We start from the raw sequence: 15,249 nt of genomic DNA, 5'->3' as shown, positions 1-15,249 counted from the left end.
CTAGATCGTAAATGTCCCCTATTATATATTCAGTCTGTTGCCTTTTTACGTGATTAGTTCCTACATGGAGAATTACTACTTCCTCATTCCTACTGCATCTGTCTTCTATTTTCCTGTTCAACAGCTCCAGTTGTATTCCCGGCATTCACATCACTTTTACTGACCTATTTTCCTGTCCTATATGCTGCTTGATAGAATCCCCTATCACCACACAATTTACAGGTTTCATATTCTTCACAGATGAATGAGTGCCTACATTTCTCATATACACTTCCTGTATCTTCTTTTGTAGCTCTGCAATCATGAGATTTGCTTCATTTAATTCCTGTTGTAGTTTGTCAATTCTTGCTTTGTCGCTAGTCATGTTCCCATTCATGAAATGCTTGCTACATGCCATCGTTTCCTTATCACTGTCCAGGGCCTGTAGCTTACCACACTTGAAATGAAACCACATTCCACACGTATCACACTTAGCACCAGATCAAAGTTCCTCTTACACCCCATACACTTCACGTTCACTACCTCTTCTGAAGCTGGTTGAACAGGGCGCGGGTTTAACTCCAAGCCTCCTATAACAAGTAATGTGGTAACGAGTGCCAACGATACAACACTTCCCAGATAACTGCCTGCTGCAGGTCCACATTCCAGCATGCACTCTGCAGCCCCCTACCTGTTTGCCCATATCACGATTGCTGCTCGCCAAGCTGATACGGAAATACCTATCACTGCACAAACACATCTGCTCCCTTCAACAGTCAACTAGCGATTCTTCATAGTTCACGCCAATGTTTATAATAATGGCTTCATAGATAAAATAAATAAATGTGATTTTTATATCATGTTTGGTTTGATACCTGATATATATTAGAGTTATTGTATGTAAATGTAAATATATAGACTACCCGTATTGGCAATAGGTTTCACTAATCTTCCAACTAATGCTTTTGCGCTGTTATCAAGCGAATATGAGCCATCGGGCTGTTTACCGACATATACCTCAAAGTTTGATGTATAAAACATGTTAGTGCTTACTAACGTATAGATTTTAATTGCATATTTATTGGGTTTGCTTTGGATGTACTGGCGAAAGCCACACCTTCCCCTGAAAGCCTCAAGTTTTTCGTCAGCAGTCTTATATTCGGATGGGGTGTAGTTAGCTTGACAATTTGCCACGAAAACGTCAAATACATCCCGAAGTGCAGCCAATTTATCTGTTTCTTGTTGGTGCAATTTCGTTTCTTTGTGGTCAAATTTAATATGCCTCAGCATTAATCTAAACATCTTCAGTGACATAATGAGCTGAAACATCTTACTTGATGTACCGATAGTTTTCCATAAATCTGTTGCATTCAAATGGTTTGTCTTACGTACACCAGAAATGTACAAGAGACTTAACAAAGCCTTCATTTCCACTAAGTCATTAGTTCTTGCAGTTCGATGTTCTTGGTCTTAAGGTTCACGGGTTACAGAAAGATTTGTACAATCAACCAGAATATTTAGAATTCTAGCATTAAAAGAGCAGTTTCATATATCTACAATAGAAGTCGAATTTCTTGCCAGTCCTTTCACCCCAGGCAAATGAGTTACAAGATTCACTGAGTGAGTTCTCACATTTTGAGGAGGGATATGTATTTTCCACTTTGTGACACCATCTTTTCCAACGAAGTGTGGAACATTATGTTGTCGTTTTAGTTGTGTAAAAGTCCCATTATCAATATCTTGCTTGTCCTGTATCTCCTCTATGTCCTGTCCCCAACTCTGAATCTTCTTGATATTTCACGGTGATCTTATTCTGAAAATCTTCAAAATCTTCTGCAGTCACCTCATTCTCTTCAGATTCCAGTGGTAATTTGAGCACGTACTCTTGTTCATGTTCATAATTCATTTTGTTTCATTTCCAGCAAGAAGTAGCATGAGTACTAAGTTTGGTCTTGGAGACCAAAATAAAGGAGTTTGTGCTATGAACTTGAGCCAGGCATTTAACATTTACCTAACAGTAAGTAAACTGACCGATTTGAAGGTACCAATGAGCACAGCGTAAGCGAACTATGCGCACTAAAGTTATAGGAGAATAATTGGGCGGGAGGTGTCGGAGACCGGATGTTAGTATTGGAGGGTTAAGGAAAAAGATTTATCTGAGAAAAAAAGTTTGTTTTATCTATATAATCCTTCTTATTCATTATGGCTATGGCTCCTCCTTTATCGGCCTTAGTGACTATGACATCATTCTGTTTTATTTTAATTTGTAGATCTTTGTTTGATTTGTGGTTTGTGAGTTTAAAATTTGTATTGGGTTCATTAGCCAAATTGGTGAGTTTTTTTTTTAATGTCATGTCTCTTGTCGTTTTGCTGTTCTATGGGGAACTTGGATATGTTGGATTCAACTTCAGCTATTGTTGTTATATCTTTCTTTATGAAAACTATGCCAGCTAAATTTTAGTCCTTTGTTAAGCAATTTTGTTTCTTCTTCTGAAAACTGTACGTTCGATATGTTTACTGTGAGCGGAGTGTTGTTCATTATTGAGTTAGATTTTAATGGTTCGGTAGTCTGGTTCGTTACATTAGAGTAGGTTCTTTTGAGGCGTAAGAGTTTATCGTCTAGTGTTTTTTGTTTCATACTTAAATGGTTTCTCGTTTATTATTTACGCGCATTTGAAATGAATACCATTCTAAGGGAGCTAATTGTTGGGATACGTTTAAATGCATTTTGTACAATTGAGTATTCAAATATATTTTCTTCTTTTATAGACATTTTATTTCGTTTTTTTGCCAGATTTTATTTACCTTAATTTGAATGTTATTCATTTTAGCTGTTAGATAGGCTTTTCTTTGTGTAGGCCTTATAAGATTGGGTACTACATTGTGTCATGCATTGTTTCAGAAAACTTATGTCTTTACATATTTAACTTATTCTGATTTTGAGGTTGAGAAACTTGTTCGGAATTTTGTTTGCTTCGTTGGCTACTATATTACATTTTAAAATCTCATTTTCTTTGATCCGTATTGAGCTGTGATCTAATATTTATTCACAACATTTTTTTAAAGGTGTCCACCTTTTCAATACAATTTATTTTTCTTTACAAGTAGAATCTTTATATTAACATCGATTCAGTTGTTGGGACATGTTTTGCCTTCATTTAGGGTGTCATCAGCCAGTTTCTCAACTCAAAACCTTGAATTACAACCAGAATTCTGATTATAATATTTTTATAAAATGTTTAAACTAATTAGTTTATTTTAAAATTTCTTGTTTAACAATACATTAAAGTACCCATTTGACTAGAATAACTACTTGTGTGAAGTAGAATACATTGAGACAATGTTAATCCTTAAATAAAATTTCTGGGATATACAAGCCGGCTATGAATTTATCAGTGTTGAATCACTTTAGCTAGTTACTTAAAATCAGTCTTATTGTCTATTAATATGGATGGTTCTTCCTTGGACACGTGTTCTTGATGGTACACTCCCCGCAGGAGAGGCTTGGGTACACCGGCAGCCACTGTAGCATGTGGAATACACACAAAGGCATTGAAATTGTATAGACTTATTTCCGAACACTACACTGCACATGGAATCACTGCCTGGATCATCTAGATCAGAGGTGCTCACACTGGGCATTTTCTGCAGGGGCCCAGCACAGTAAGCGGGTGGGCAGGCAGGCGATGGGCATATGCTGTTCAACCACAATGATGTGGTTACGTCACAAGCCTTGAAGTTTGGGCGAAGTTCTCCCAATCACTGTAGATGACTGCGGCCATACATAAGCTTGAAATGGAGGCAGAAAATAATTAAAGAAAGAGGGCAGAAATCCACGTCATTTTCAGTTTACATTTTAAGAAGCAAGTTATTTATGTTCGTTGCGGTTTAAGTATTTTGACTGGATACAATAAAGAGACCTGCAACCTCAAATATTTTTGTAATATACGTAATGAATTCCAGTTTTCACTATTAAATTTTAAGAGGTTCTTTACAAGTATTTCTAATAAAATACAGAAGGTGGATAAGCTGTGGCTTGTGGTTGCTTGGGTTTAAATTATATGGTAGTCGCCAACAATCCAGTCATGCTTACTGGAAATAACATCAGTTAGGTTATTTTTTTGAAGGCATACTTTACATCTATTTGGCAGATACATTTACATTGTTGATGTACTTTAATCTTGGATAGTAAATATCTATGCCCCCACTCCATATGAAACTCTCAGCATTTAGAGGCTAGCTGTTATCATCGGATGCCTGGTAAGTTTTAAATACTATTCTCAAATTCAGTGATCAGGGAAATTCAAGCATCACAACACTGTGCAAACTCAAGCAGTAAACTTGTTGAATGATGTAAATATATTACTTTTCGCTGAATGAATTACAGGAATTTTACTTTTTTTTTAAAAATGGAAATACTGTCATTCCCATTCAAGGAATCGTAAATGTAGCTTGTATGCTTAAACCCTGTACATTTGTAAAATGTAAAAAAAAATTATAACATACGGTAGTCTCGATCACCCGACCTTCGCTTATCCGACATTCCGTGTTATCCGACACTGGAAGATTTAATTTGAACTTTTGGTGGAGACTAAATTCAGGCACACCCGGTGTGGAGGGTGCGACCGTAGGACAAGCACTGGCCTGACCGCTGGCGGTAGGGCCGTTTTTTTCTTAAGGACAGGTGCAGTGAGTCTTCAGTCATTGTTCAGTGTAGTATTGATTGGGTGTGCATGTTATAGTTTTCATATCCTCTGTGAGTAAGGCGGGTAAACGGAAGAAAGTGTTTGTTTTTGTGGAAGACAAGTTGAGTGGGTTACGGAGACTGGACAAGGGAGAAACTCTTCAAAAAGTGGCTTCAGGTTATGGTGTTGGACATGTCACAGTGGGAGACTGGAAAAAAGAGGGAAGAAATTGAAAACTGGTGCTCTACCAGAGCAAAGAAAAACAATGAAAACATGCGAGTACGATAAAGTAAGTGAAGCACTATTTCTTTGGTTCACTCAAAACCGGGAAAAGGGCCTGCCAATATCTGGCCCCATTCTGCGAGAAATGGCGGTGTATTTCCAGAAGGAGTTGAATAAAGGGGACCCCAATTTTACTACCAGTGCTGGGTGGCTTGATCAGTGGAAAAAACGGTACGGCATTAGGCAGCTTAATATCTGTGGAGAAAAACTGTCAGCTAAATTCGATGAGGTTGTGAAATTTAAAAAGGAATTTCAGGAAATAATTCTTGCTGAAGGATTAACTGGTGATCAGATTTTTAATTGTGATGAGACCGGGCTGAATTTCAAGATGGCACCATCAAAACTCTCGCAGCTCAAGTCAAGACGTCTGAACCTAGGCTACAAGCGTAGTAAGGAAGGAGTTACTGTTCCTGCCTGTAGTAATATTACTGGGAACTTAAAAGTAAAATTGTTTATGATTGGTAAAGCAAAGAAGCCTAGGGCATTTAAAAACTTTGCTGTTAATGCTCTTCCGGTCCATTACATGAATAAGATGGCTGCCTGGATGTCTGCTGACATCTTTAAAGACTGTTTTTTTTACGCAGTTTGTTCCAGATGTAGAAAATTTTTAACTTGAAATAATCTCCCTATAGAAAGCTCTTCTTCTACTAGACAACGCTCCATCATACCCAAATGAAGAGCAACTTAGAAATGGTGACCTCAAAGTCATGTTCCTCCCTCCTAACGTGACGTCATTGTGCCAGCCAATGGACCAAGGTGTGCTGGAAACATTGAAGATGAAATATCGGTGGAAACATGCCTGATAGAAGAAATGGAAACCGGCAACGACATGATAGAAGAGTTGAAACGAATCAACATGAAAGACGTGGCATACTGGATAGTGCAGTCTTGGGAAGAAGTTGAAACAACGACATTAGCAAAATCTTGGAACATATTTTTGAGTGAGATTGAACATCTTCCTGCAAAGTGCGTTCACTCTCTTGCTTCACTGTGATGTATGCTTGCTATGTAAACCTGCCAGCATTTATGTCACGCCAGCCCAGCTGCATTGGTCTAGCCTCAATGTACGCCCAGCTGAGTACCTGTCATCTAGATGAGCATCACCACATTCTTATGGACACAGTACTTGTTTAGACACAAAAACTTCTATCAGAACACAGAGGATAAACGCGGAGACCATATCCTGGGCCTTTTCACTGTTGTGAAGGTATTTTCACAGAAACAAAGATGATTGGGGGTAACAAAGTGAATAAATCATAATTACATTATTACTCTGTAACAAACCGCCATAGAGCATGGGTCACTTATTCCAATATACTCAAAAGGTATCCCTGAACAGTCTCCGAAAGTTTGTGGGTGGAGCTCGGAATCGCCCTGTATAGTTTATCTCAGCAAACCGCCAAACAACATAATACAGTAATAGCACAGCACTATCAATTTGGATTATATTTTAACTTCTCAATGAAGATTTTTAACTGTTAAGTAGAGTTATTTTCAACAATAATTTTAATAATTACTTCTCTGGCAACAACATGCTTGTATAACATGCCTTTTAATGGTATTCAGTGTTTACTCATTCCTGTACTTTAATTGTTTGTGATGTTAATTTTGAGTAGGAGTAAATGTTTTTAACATTAACAACACACGCATCTTGTATGAATTCTATATTTTTATGTTCATTCTTAACAAATTGTGAAGATTTAGTTTCTGATGATGACTGAAAAGAGCTGAAATGTGCACCAGTATTGAATAGATGGACAAATAGATACTACTTCTGATCATTGTAGTCAATACAGAACATAAAAATGAATTTCATTGCTTGTAAAGTTAGGAGCATGGAGAAAAAAAAATCTTTTCTACCACTTTTTATACAGTCTGGTAGGCTCACGGGTTCGATCTGTTGGCGCATAATATGTACTTGGCCCTTTTTTTAATGGCATTCTGCACTACCTGATGACAACCCTATGTGGAAGGATATATTTATTGTGTCTTGTTTTGGTGGTATGTTGTGTATCTATATGGTGATGAGTAGAGAAGATAATAAACACTAAAAGCAGTTAAAATAGGCAGGCATATAGGCTCTTGAATTAGCCAAAATAGGCATGTAAATAGGCACTAACGTGTAAAATAGGCAACAAAGTGGGCATGAAAAAAATACTAATAATTTAATAACACACTCAGTTACTATAAAAGGAATTTACAACAAGCAACTTTTCAATGTTCTCTGGTAATAATCTTGTTCTTCTGTTGGGCAGAATGTTTTTGTACTGTGAGGAAGATCTTTCAACATCACAGGAAGTGGCTGGACAAAACTTCAATGAAGCCACTTCATCTGCTTTTAGTTCAACTGCTTCATTTACCTCACCTCGTAGTACCCTGGCTATTTTTGCCGTCACTTTCCATCATGGATTCTGCTGCAGGACTCTTATGGAACTTTTTGCTGACAACGGCTACCTTCCCAGAGGTTTGGTCATAACTTTCCCTGACTTCTTGCACAACCCTAAATGACTCCACCAGGGCATGCCACTCTTCTCCAACTCGGTGATTGCTCCTGGCAGCTTGTTGAAGTTTGAAGATGCTCCAGTTTATGCAGGGGGATATTAGCTCCCACCATTGCAGTGCACAGGACTATAGAAAATTGTTGTTGGTCGCTGTTCACAGAAGACTGGTAGAAAAGCTGCATTGACACAGCTTTCTGTACTTGTGCCAAATGCACCGCAGTATGTTGATCTATATGGTGTGTTTTCACATTTGACATGAAAAATAACAAAATTGACTTAAATTACAATGTTCATATATCTTAAAAAATTTCTTCAGCTGGGCTAATTGGCAATAATGCTTAGTATAAACATGCATCTATTTCATAAAAAGGAAAAAAAGGCTATTAGAGTTGATGTTTCTAGAAGTACAAAACTGTAAAGTAGGGACAAGAGAATTCGTAATTTACATGGAAATATGTTCTTAAAAATGTTTAGTTATAATCTGGCATTTCCCTGTCGAGTCCACCAGGTGAAAAAATGATAAAAATGATGTGATACGATACCTGAGTAGCGTAGGAGGGAGATCCTTCCTAGATGCTTGCCAGGACTCACCAAGCTGCCCCTAGCAGTATTCTTACATGTATAGAAGAAAGACACTTTCAGATTTGTGAACATTTTATATGTTGCTATTCGCCAGCTTTGGTCAGCTGGGTCAGTTGTCATGAAGACTACTTTCTGTTGCCTGCAGTAGATCCAGCATCATGTGCTCCCACAAGGCTGTCACCCTCGTTGAAAATGAGAAAACTGCGTGGTTTGAAATTGTCGTGGCATACGCCCATAACCTTACTTTTTGTCACTATTTAGCAAGACTCCAGATGGGATGCTAAAGTTTGCGACCCCAGACTCTTTTTGCTTGCCCCCCCCAGCACAATGGTTACTAATCGGACTTCACCAGTCCAGACCAACGATCTTCTCACTGGCCTTCACTGGCCTTCACTGGCCTGGTCTTGTAAAGATAGTCTTTGCAGCCTTGTAAAACACGCTGTGACATCTTCCAAGCCGTGCCATCTTGTATGTCTAGCCTCTGTGACGTCCTAGCTGCACCACATTGGATCTTCAACCTATATTTCGCGAAGGCTTAGCGGAAGCGTAATGGGGTTCACTACAGCCTACACATAGCGCTGGTGAAAGATACTCACGACTTTTAAAAGTTACATTTCAGTTGTAGTTCGCTTCCGTGGTGTAGTAGTTGGCATGATTTGCCACCACCCACGGAGGCCCGGGTTTGATTCCCGGCTCTGCCATGAAATTTGAAAAGTGGCACAAGGGCTGGAACGGGGTCCACTCAGCCTTGGGAGGTCAACTGAGAAGAGGTGGGTTCGATCCCCACCTCAGCCATCCTTGAAGTGGTTTTCCGTGGTTTCCCACTTCTCCTCCAGTAAAATACCGAGATGGTTCCTAACTTAAGGACACGGCCACTTCTTCCCCTCTTCTTTGCCTGTACCTTCCAACTTTCCCATGCCTTCACAAGGCCCCTGTTCAGCATAGAAGGTGAGGCTGTCTGGACGAGGTACTAGCCCCCCTCCCCAGTTGTATCCCCTGACCCAAAGTCTCACGCTCCAGGGCACTACCCTTAAGATGGTAGAGGTGGGATCCTTCGCTGAGTCCGAGGGAAAAACCTACCCTGGAGGGTAAGCAGATTGAGAAAGAAAGAAAATATTTCAGTTGTAAATTTCTGTTTTCACATGAAATGAGTCAGAGTTCAAGAGACCGATTTCTAATTTTCATCCACCCTGTGACAAGAGACCACCGGTGTTCTAATTCCTCGTTCAGTAATTAAGTGATTATTTACATTTTAGCCATTTATATTATTGAAAGTTAATGACTAATACAGCATTACAACAAACAACTTTCCACAATATGTGCATTAATAGGTCTATAAATGTTACAATGAAATGCTATCATAGTTCAATCACACACACAAATAATAATAATAAGCAAGCTTGGCAAACGACTACCCTTTCATCCGTAGTGAAATTGGGATCCCCTGTGATCCACTTCTTCAGCCAGTAGGACTTTGATTTTTCTTTGCAATTACAATTTTTTGTACGTCACGCCGACACAGATAGGTGTTATGGTGACGATGGGAAGTGAAAGGCTTAAGCGTGGGAAGGAAGTGACCATGGCAATAATTAAGGTACAGTCCCTGCATTTGCCTGGTGTGAAAATGGGAAACCACGTAAAACCATCTTCAGGATTGCCGACAGTGGGCTCGAACCCACTATCTCCTGGATGCAAGCGCACTGCCAACTCGCACAGTGATTTTTCTTTGGACATTGCCACAGACACACTTCTTTTTCACAATAAATCACAACATGTTCTGAAGATAAAGTGTACGCGTACAACAGTTCACATCGAGAAGGAGGTATAAGGGATATGGGTTGTGCAACGTAGTTCAACGTTGATTGGTTCTCGCATATGTCTTAGAAGGTTGGAGAGGTTGAAGGTTTCAAGGTCAAATTGTTCCTTGTTTCTCCTGACTGAAATTTCCCAAGAAGTATTTCTGGTGACTTCTGAGAATTCCCATTTTTGTCCGTGGGGTAAACAGTTCTTGAGAAATGAGAAGGTAATTCTGTCAAGCACATCAGTTACAATATAATGCACTGGAAGAAACTCGGTTTCTTTAAAATAAATTCAATAGGCATCAAATAGGCAATTATACTCCAAATAGGCACAAACCCCTGAAATAGGCATTTATAGGCACAATAAAACCAACGAAATCTGCCTAGAGGACCCTAAAGTGGATTTCTATCTCAAAAGCCTACGTTTCTGAACACAGGAATAAAATAGGGAAATAGGAAAATTCCCGTCTCTAGTGATGAGTGCGGCCAGGATTTTTATGTAATATTAAAGTGTGAAATATGTACATTAAAATATAGCAAATATCTGTGAAATATGGAATTAAATATGTAACCTTCATAAAATATGTAATTGTATTAATGCACTGAATTTACAGAAATGTTTGTGTATTCCTTTGATTATGACTTATGGTAATGATATGAGACAGCATATTTGTTTTAATGATGATGATAATGTTGCTGAGTTGCTGGAATTTTGTCCCACTAGAGATCTTTAACATGCCAGTAAATCCACTGGTACGAGGTGGACTGATCTGAGCACCTTCAAATACCACTAGACCAAACCAGGATTGAACGTGCTAATTTGGGCTTGGAAGGCCGTCACTCAACCGTCCAAGCTACTCAGCCTGGCAAAATTATTTTAAATAACACCATATTTTATGACAACCATTGTTGCTGTGGATAATTAATATAGTTTTCTAATGCTGCAAGTATTAAATAATCAAATTAAGGACATAATCAAAATATTTCAAATATTTAAAAATAATGGTATGCTCTGTAAATTGTGGAGAATATTTCACAATGAATTGTTGTAGCTGAATTCGTATTGCCCCCATGCCTTGAAAATTAAATAAATGTTACTAAATAAAGTTAATGTAGAATCTGTCTTTAAACCCCAATTAAGCAACACAAATAGTATGGTAACATTTTAGATCGTGATGCGCATTGTGTCACCAAGTACTTATCCAGGTTTTTATGTTTCGGCGCTGATCCGATAAAATTATTTTATAGGCTGAGAAGGACTATTCAACATCGCAGAAAGTCGCTAGCTGATTATGTTGAAAGGTTCTTGTTGTTCGCCACTAATGATCTTGCAAACATATAGATAGCTTGAATAACCTAGATTTTGCTTCAAGACTGCATGAAGTTTGTTACAAACTCTGACCAATAAAAGGTACCTAGCCATCCCATATGTTGAGAAAGTATTAGCCCTGTTATTATATGCATTTGAAGCACTCGGACCTACTGTGTTTCAGAGACAAAAAGTTAGAAATCCCAATTTTAAACTAAATTTAAGCAATTGAAATATATGTTAATTTTTCAGTCTAAGGCAAAGTATTATGCGTTTTGTTGCATGTGCCGGTGTGACATATTATTATTTGTGTGTATGTGTCTTAAACGAGAGTGATTTGGTACATTTTCTTGTAACCATTTTAATGTTTTTTAGTTCAAGATTTTAAATTTAAAATTCATTTCACATTGTAACTGTAGGTGTGTATGCCTTTTATCATGTCCCTTTTTCACGTAGACCATGGCGCATTATATGTGGTGAAATCCAAGAATTAAAAAATCTTCCTCTTTTTGATTTCTACAAGTTGGCAGCTATGCATAAGAAAGCGGGTGCTAGTGATGAGTGTGTTGACACACACACACACACACACACACACACACACACACAGAAAGAGAGAGAGAGTCTGCAAGTCGGAAGAATGAACCAGATGTGATTTAAATCTGCAACCCAAGTGGGAATCAAACTCTGCATCCTCTGAACCAAAAGCCTGATCTTTCAGCCAAGGATGTGGATTAACATAGCATGATAAGTTCAGAATAAACCAGTGATCTCCATGGAAATCTCCTTAATGTTGCATCACTGGTGATGTTGGTGATGATTTCAGCTAAATGTGCATACTTGATAAACGGTTCAGTGTTTTTGATTATTGCTGTTTTTGGAACAAACAGAGCTCAAAATAAAAACGGTTGCCCCAACTCTAACAGCACATTTTATGTTTACATTACAGTGCTCCTAGTAGGATCTAGGAGCACCAAGTGCTGTGGAACTTAGAGATACTTGGTTTAGATACTATTAATTAAAACAGGTATCATTCACACACACAACACATTTGTCAAAAATAACAACTGTAACTGCAGAATCACTCAGTTATTTTCACTCACTGGCAAACCGCACCCTGTAATTTTTAATTTATCGCCCAGGGCTTGTGACATAACCTACCTTCCCAAGGCAATTAGAGTTGATAGCCTTAAAGCGATCTGGAAAAATAATATTTAGAATTCATTTACATTCTTTACATTTTATCAATGCGATTACTTCACTGATGTTCATCTTTTTCTGTTAGCTTTGCTGGAAACTAATATTTCTTTATTCTTAATCTAGTAACCCTGCAAATGCAACTAAGTAACTAATTTTCAGTGAACTTCACAGATGCCATCAGACGACAGGGAGGCATGCCATGTGCACAGTACAAGAAGACATTCAGGCGTCATATATGCTTGATAGATATTCTTATACGTGTGTACTACCTCTCCCTTAACAGCTAGGACCTGCCCTCGCAACACATCGCTCCCCTCATCCTCATACCATTGATATGCGTGAGCAAAAGGATTTAGGAACACCAAGTGCTGTGGAACATACAGAAATGTGTGTTTTAGAGACTATCATATGATCTGAGTAAGAAAGAAAAATAAACCTGTGAAATGTTCAAGTGCTGGATGTGCACATGCTCCAGTGCAGTATCCAGCAGCCACTACTGATCACTGGTGTTTACTCACTTCACTTTGGTGTCTTAATATGTGAGGGATTATTTTAGGGAACAGAGAAGATTGCATTCAATACAAAAATTTTCATATCTGCATTGTCTTGTTTGTTTATTTGGGTGGTTTCTTGCTTGTGTTATTTTCATTTCTAACTATATAAGACTGAAAATTAACAGACTGATATTGATATGTTTGCAGAGTACTCCGCCAGAATCCACGAATGTGTGGATCGAAGCTAGACGACCGAGTAGTATTGATTCGAGTTTGCCAAGTACGACTAGTACTGTAGGTTCACGCACATGTAGCCTGTCTGTGCTGAGTTCTGGTAAGTATTGCAGTTTTTATATCTGAAATAATTTTGTTTGTCTGAGTGTGTATGAATGATGGACTTTTTTATTGTGTCCAGATGTGTCAATGCAGTTGTCATCTGACAGTTGTATGAAAATGGAATGCAGTCCGCAAGAGTCGAATGAAGATTTTGTTAAATCACGAGAAAGTTGTGGTATGTACTGCAATCTTGTAGGCTAAAATACTCTTCTGTATAGTAGAAATACTGTCAAACTCTTATGAAAAAGTTTTTCAAGGGAGCTTTCAAAAACTTGAGCAGGAAATTTCTTGAAAGGCGTAATGCCTGAAAACTTATGCCATGTAATAAAGATGACCACATAGCTGCCGACAGAATGATGCCAGAATTGGCCAGTGTATAAGGGCTGCTAAAAGGATCGTATACCTTCATTTCCTCCTGATCCATACAGAATTCTCCCAAGGTAGATTATTATCTGTCGGAGAATATATATAAAAAGAAACCACAAAACAAAAAAGATATAATGAAAACTAGTCAGTCTTACTTCTACTGCACTGCACATGTGCCTTCATGGGTGAACCCACTTTCCCCGTTACAGATAGGCAGCAACCCTCTTTCAGGCCACCAATTCACCTTAGCTTGCCCCTCTTCCCTCTTCTCTACAGAATCCAGTAGCAGGGAAGGCTACCATAAAAAATGCATGCCTGCTCAAAGGTCCCTGTACCTACCTCGAGAATCCCAGCTGACTTGACGCTCACCAGCCTTGCACATCACCACTAAGAGCTGATTTACGTCCTTCCACGTCATCCCCTTGTATCTCTCTCTGCTCGTACAATCCTTCCAAAATCTTTTCCGATAGGTAACTCTACGGTCTAAAATCTTCCATCTGAAATAGGTGGTATGCAGTCTGTCGTGTTGAGGTTTATCGCATTCTTACTTAATTTCAGTGTAGAGTATTAAAATTAAGCGATCGTTTACTTAGCCTTTATTTTGTAACTGATATCAATGCCGTTATTTATGTATTTTATTACAAAAACATGTTCTCTTTCATTTCTAATTTTCTTTACGGACAGCTGTTGTCGGGTTTTATTAATCAAATCCGATAGACTCCGACATTGCATTCAAATGTTGACGAGTACGCTTGCAAGTGCACATAGCGAGAAAATGACACCGAAGGTCACATCTTTTGGCAAACGCTTCAACGTCACCTATAGTTGGGCCCACCAGAGTTGGAGTCTTGACGTTTAGCACCATTGGCAAGAAAAAGTTTACTAACGCTGCTCGAAAATTGTCTGTGCTATGGCAACAATAACGGAGATGCCATATTTAAAGAAGCTATTGCCACGCGGGTTGGCTTGCTCTCAGTCGCTTTTATGATATTATTTGGAGTGGTACCTGTTAGCTGTGTTAGTTTTAGCTGGTTTATGTAATTAACATGTTTGTTTCCTGAATATTATTTTTGTTCTTAGTTTATTTTTTTAAGTTAGTCAGTGGCTAGTTATTCAGTTCTATTCTCTATTTAACATGAGGTTATTGTCAGTTTAGTGCTTATGAAACCTCATATTTATCGGCAATGACATGTTCTGTCTTAAATGCTGGAATTATTAGTACAATCTTAGGAACAGATCCAAGTTTATTGAATTGCATTAGACCTACATAGTTGATTGAATATTCAGCTAGTATGAAAGCGTGATATGCTACAGATGGAGGTAACTATAACAATGCAACATGCTTCGTAGTTACTGCTTTTGCCGATCATATGTTAGACTCCAACTCTTGTGGGCCCAGGTATAACTTAACTGCGTGTGTACCATGAAAACATATCGTCCCTGCTCTGGCAAACTAACGAATCTGAAAATTGTCAAAAGGTTAGGAGAGCTGAAAGAAGTTGTGATTACTCATGTCAAATCAATTTTTATATTTAATTACTGGTTTTATGTGTTAGGCATACAGAATGAGCTGCAGATGTGAGACTTTGTCAGAGGGTAGACAATATATAAATAACAAAATCTAGACCAGAACTTCAGAACTACAGATTCCTTAGTTTGTCAGTTTCGCTAGTTTGCCAGAGCAGGGACGATATATCAAGTGCCAGTAGAAAAGTGATA

At 38.4% G+C, this 15,249-nt stretch overlaps 1 protein-coding gene across 3 annotated transcripts in view; it reads left to right on the top strand.

The window, feature by feature from the left end:
* Positions 1 to 15,249, top strand: part of DNAlig1 (DNA ligase 1) — a 719,906-nt gene that overhangs the window by 194,007 nt on the left and 510,650 nt on the right. For 2 of the 3 annotated variants that reach the window (XM_068225851.1, XM_068225853.1), the window contains 2 exons: positions 13,036 to 13,162; positions 13,244 to 13,339. In XM_068225851.1, the coding sequence (XP_068081952.1) occupies positions 13,036 to 13,162; positions 13,244 to 13,339 (223 nt within the window). The remainder of the gene's footprint in view (positions 1 to 13,035; positions 13,163 to 13,243; positions 13,340 to 15,249) is intronic. The other variant, XM_068225852.1, reaches the window with a different exon arrangement.

This window comes from Anabrus simplex, chromosome 2 (genome assembly GCF_040414725.1).
Source record: "Anabrus simplex isolate iqAnaSimp1 chromosome 2, ASM4041472v1, whole genome shotgun sequence".
Lineage (NCBI taxonomy): Eukaryota > Metazoa > Arthropoda > Insecta > Orthoptera > Tettigoniidae > Anabrus > Anabrus simplex.
Note: the sequence above shows the minus strand (reverse complement) of the source record. Positions and strands in the feature narration are given on the sequence as shown.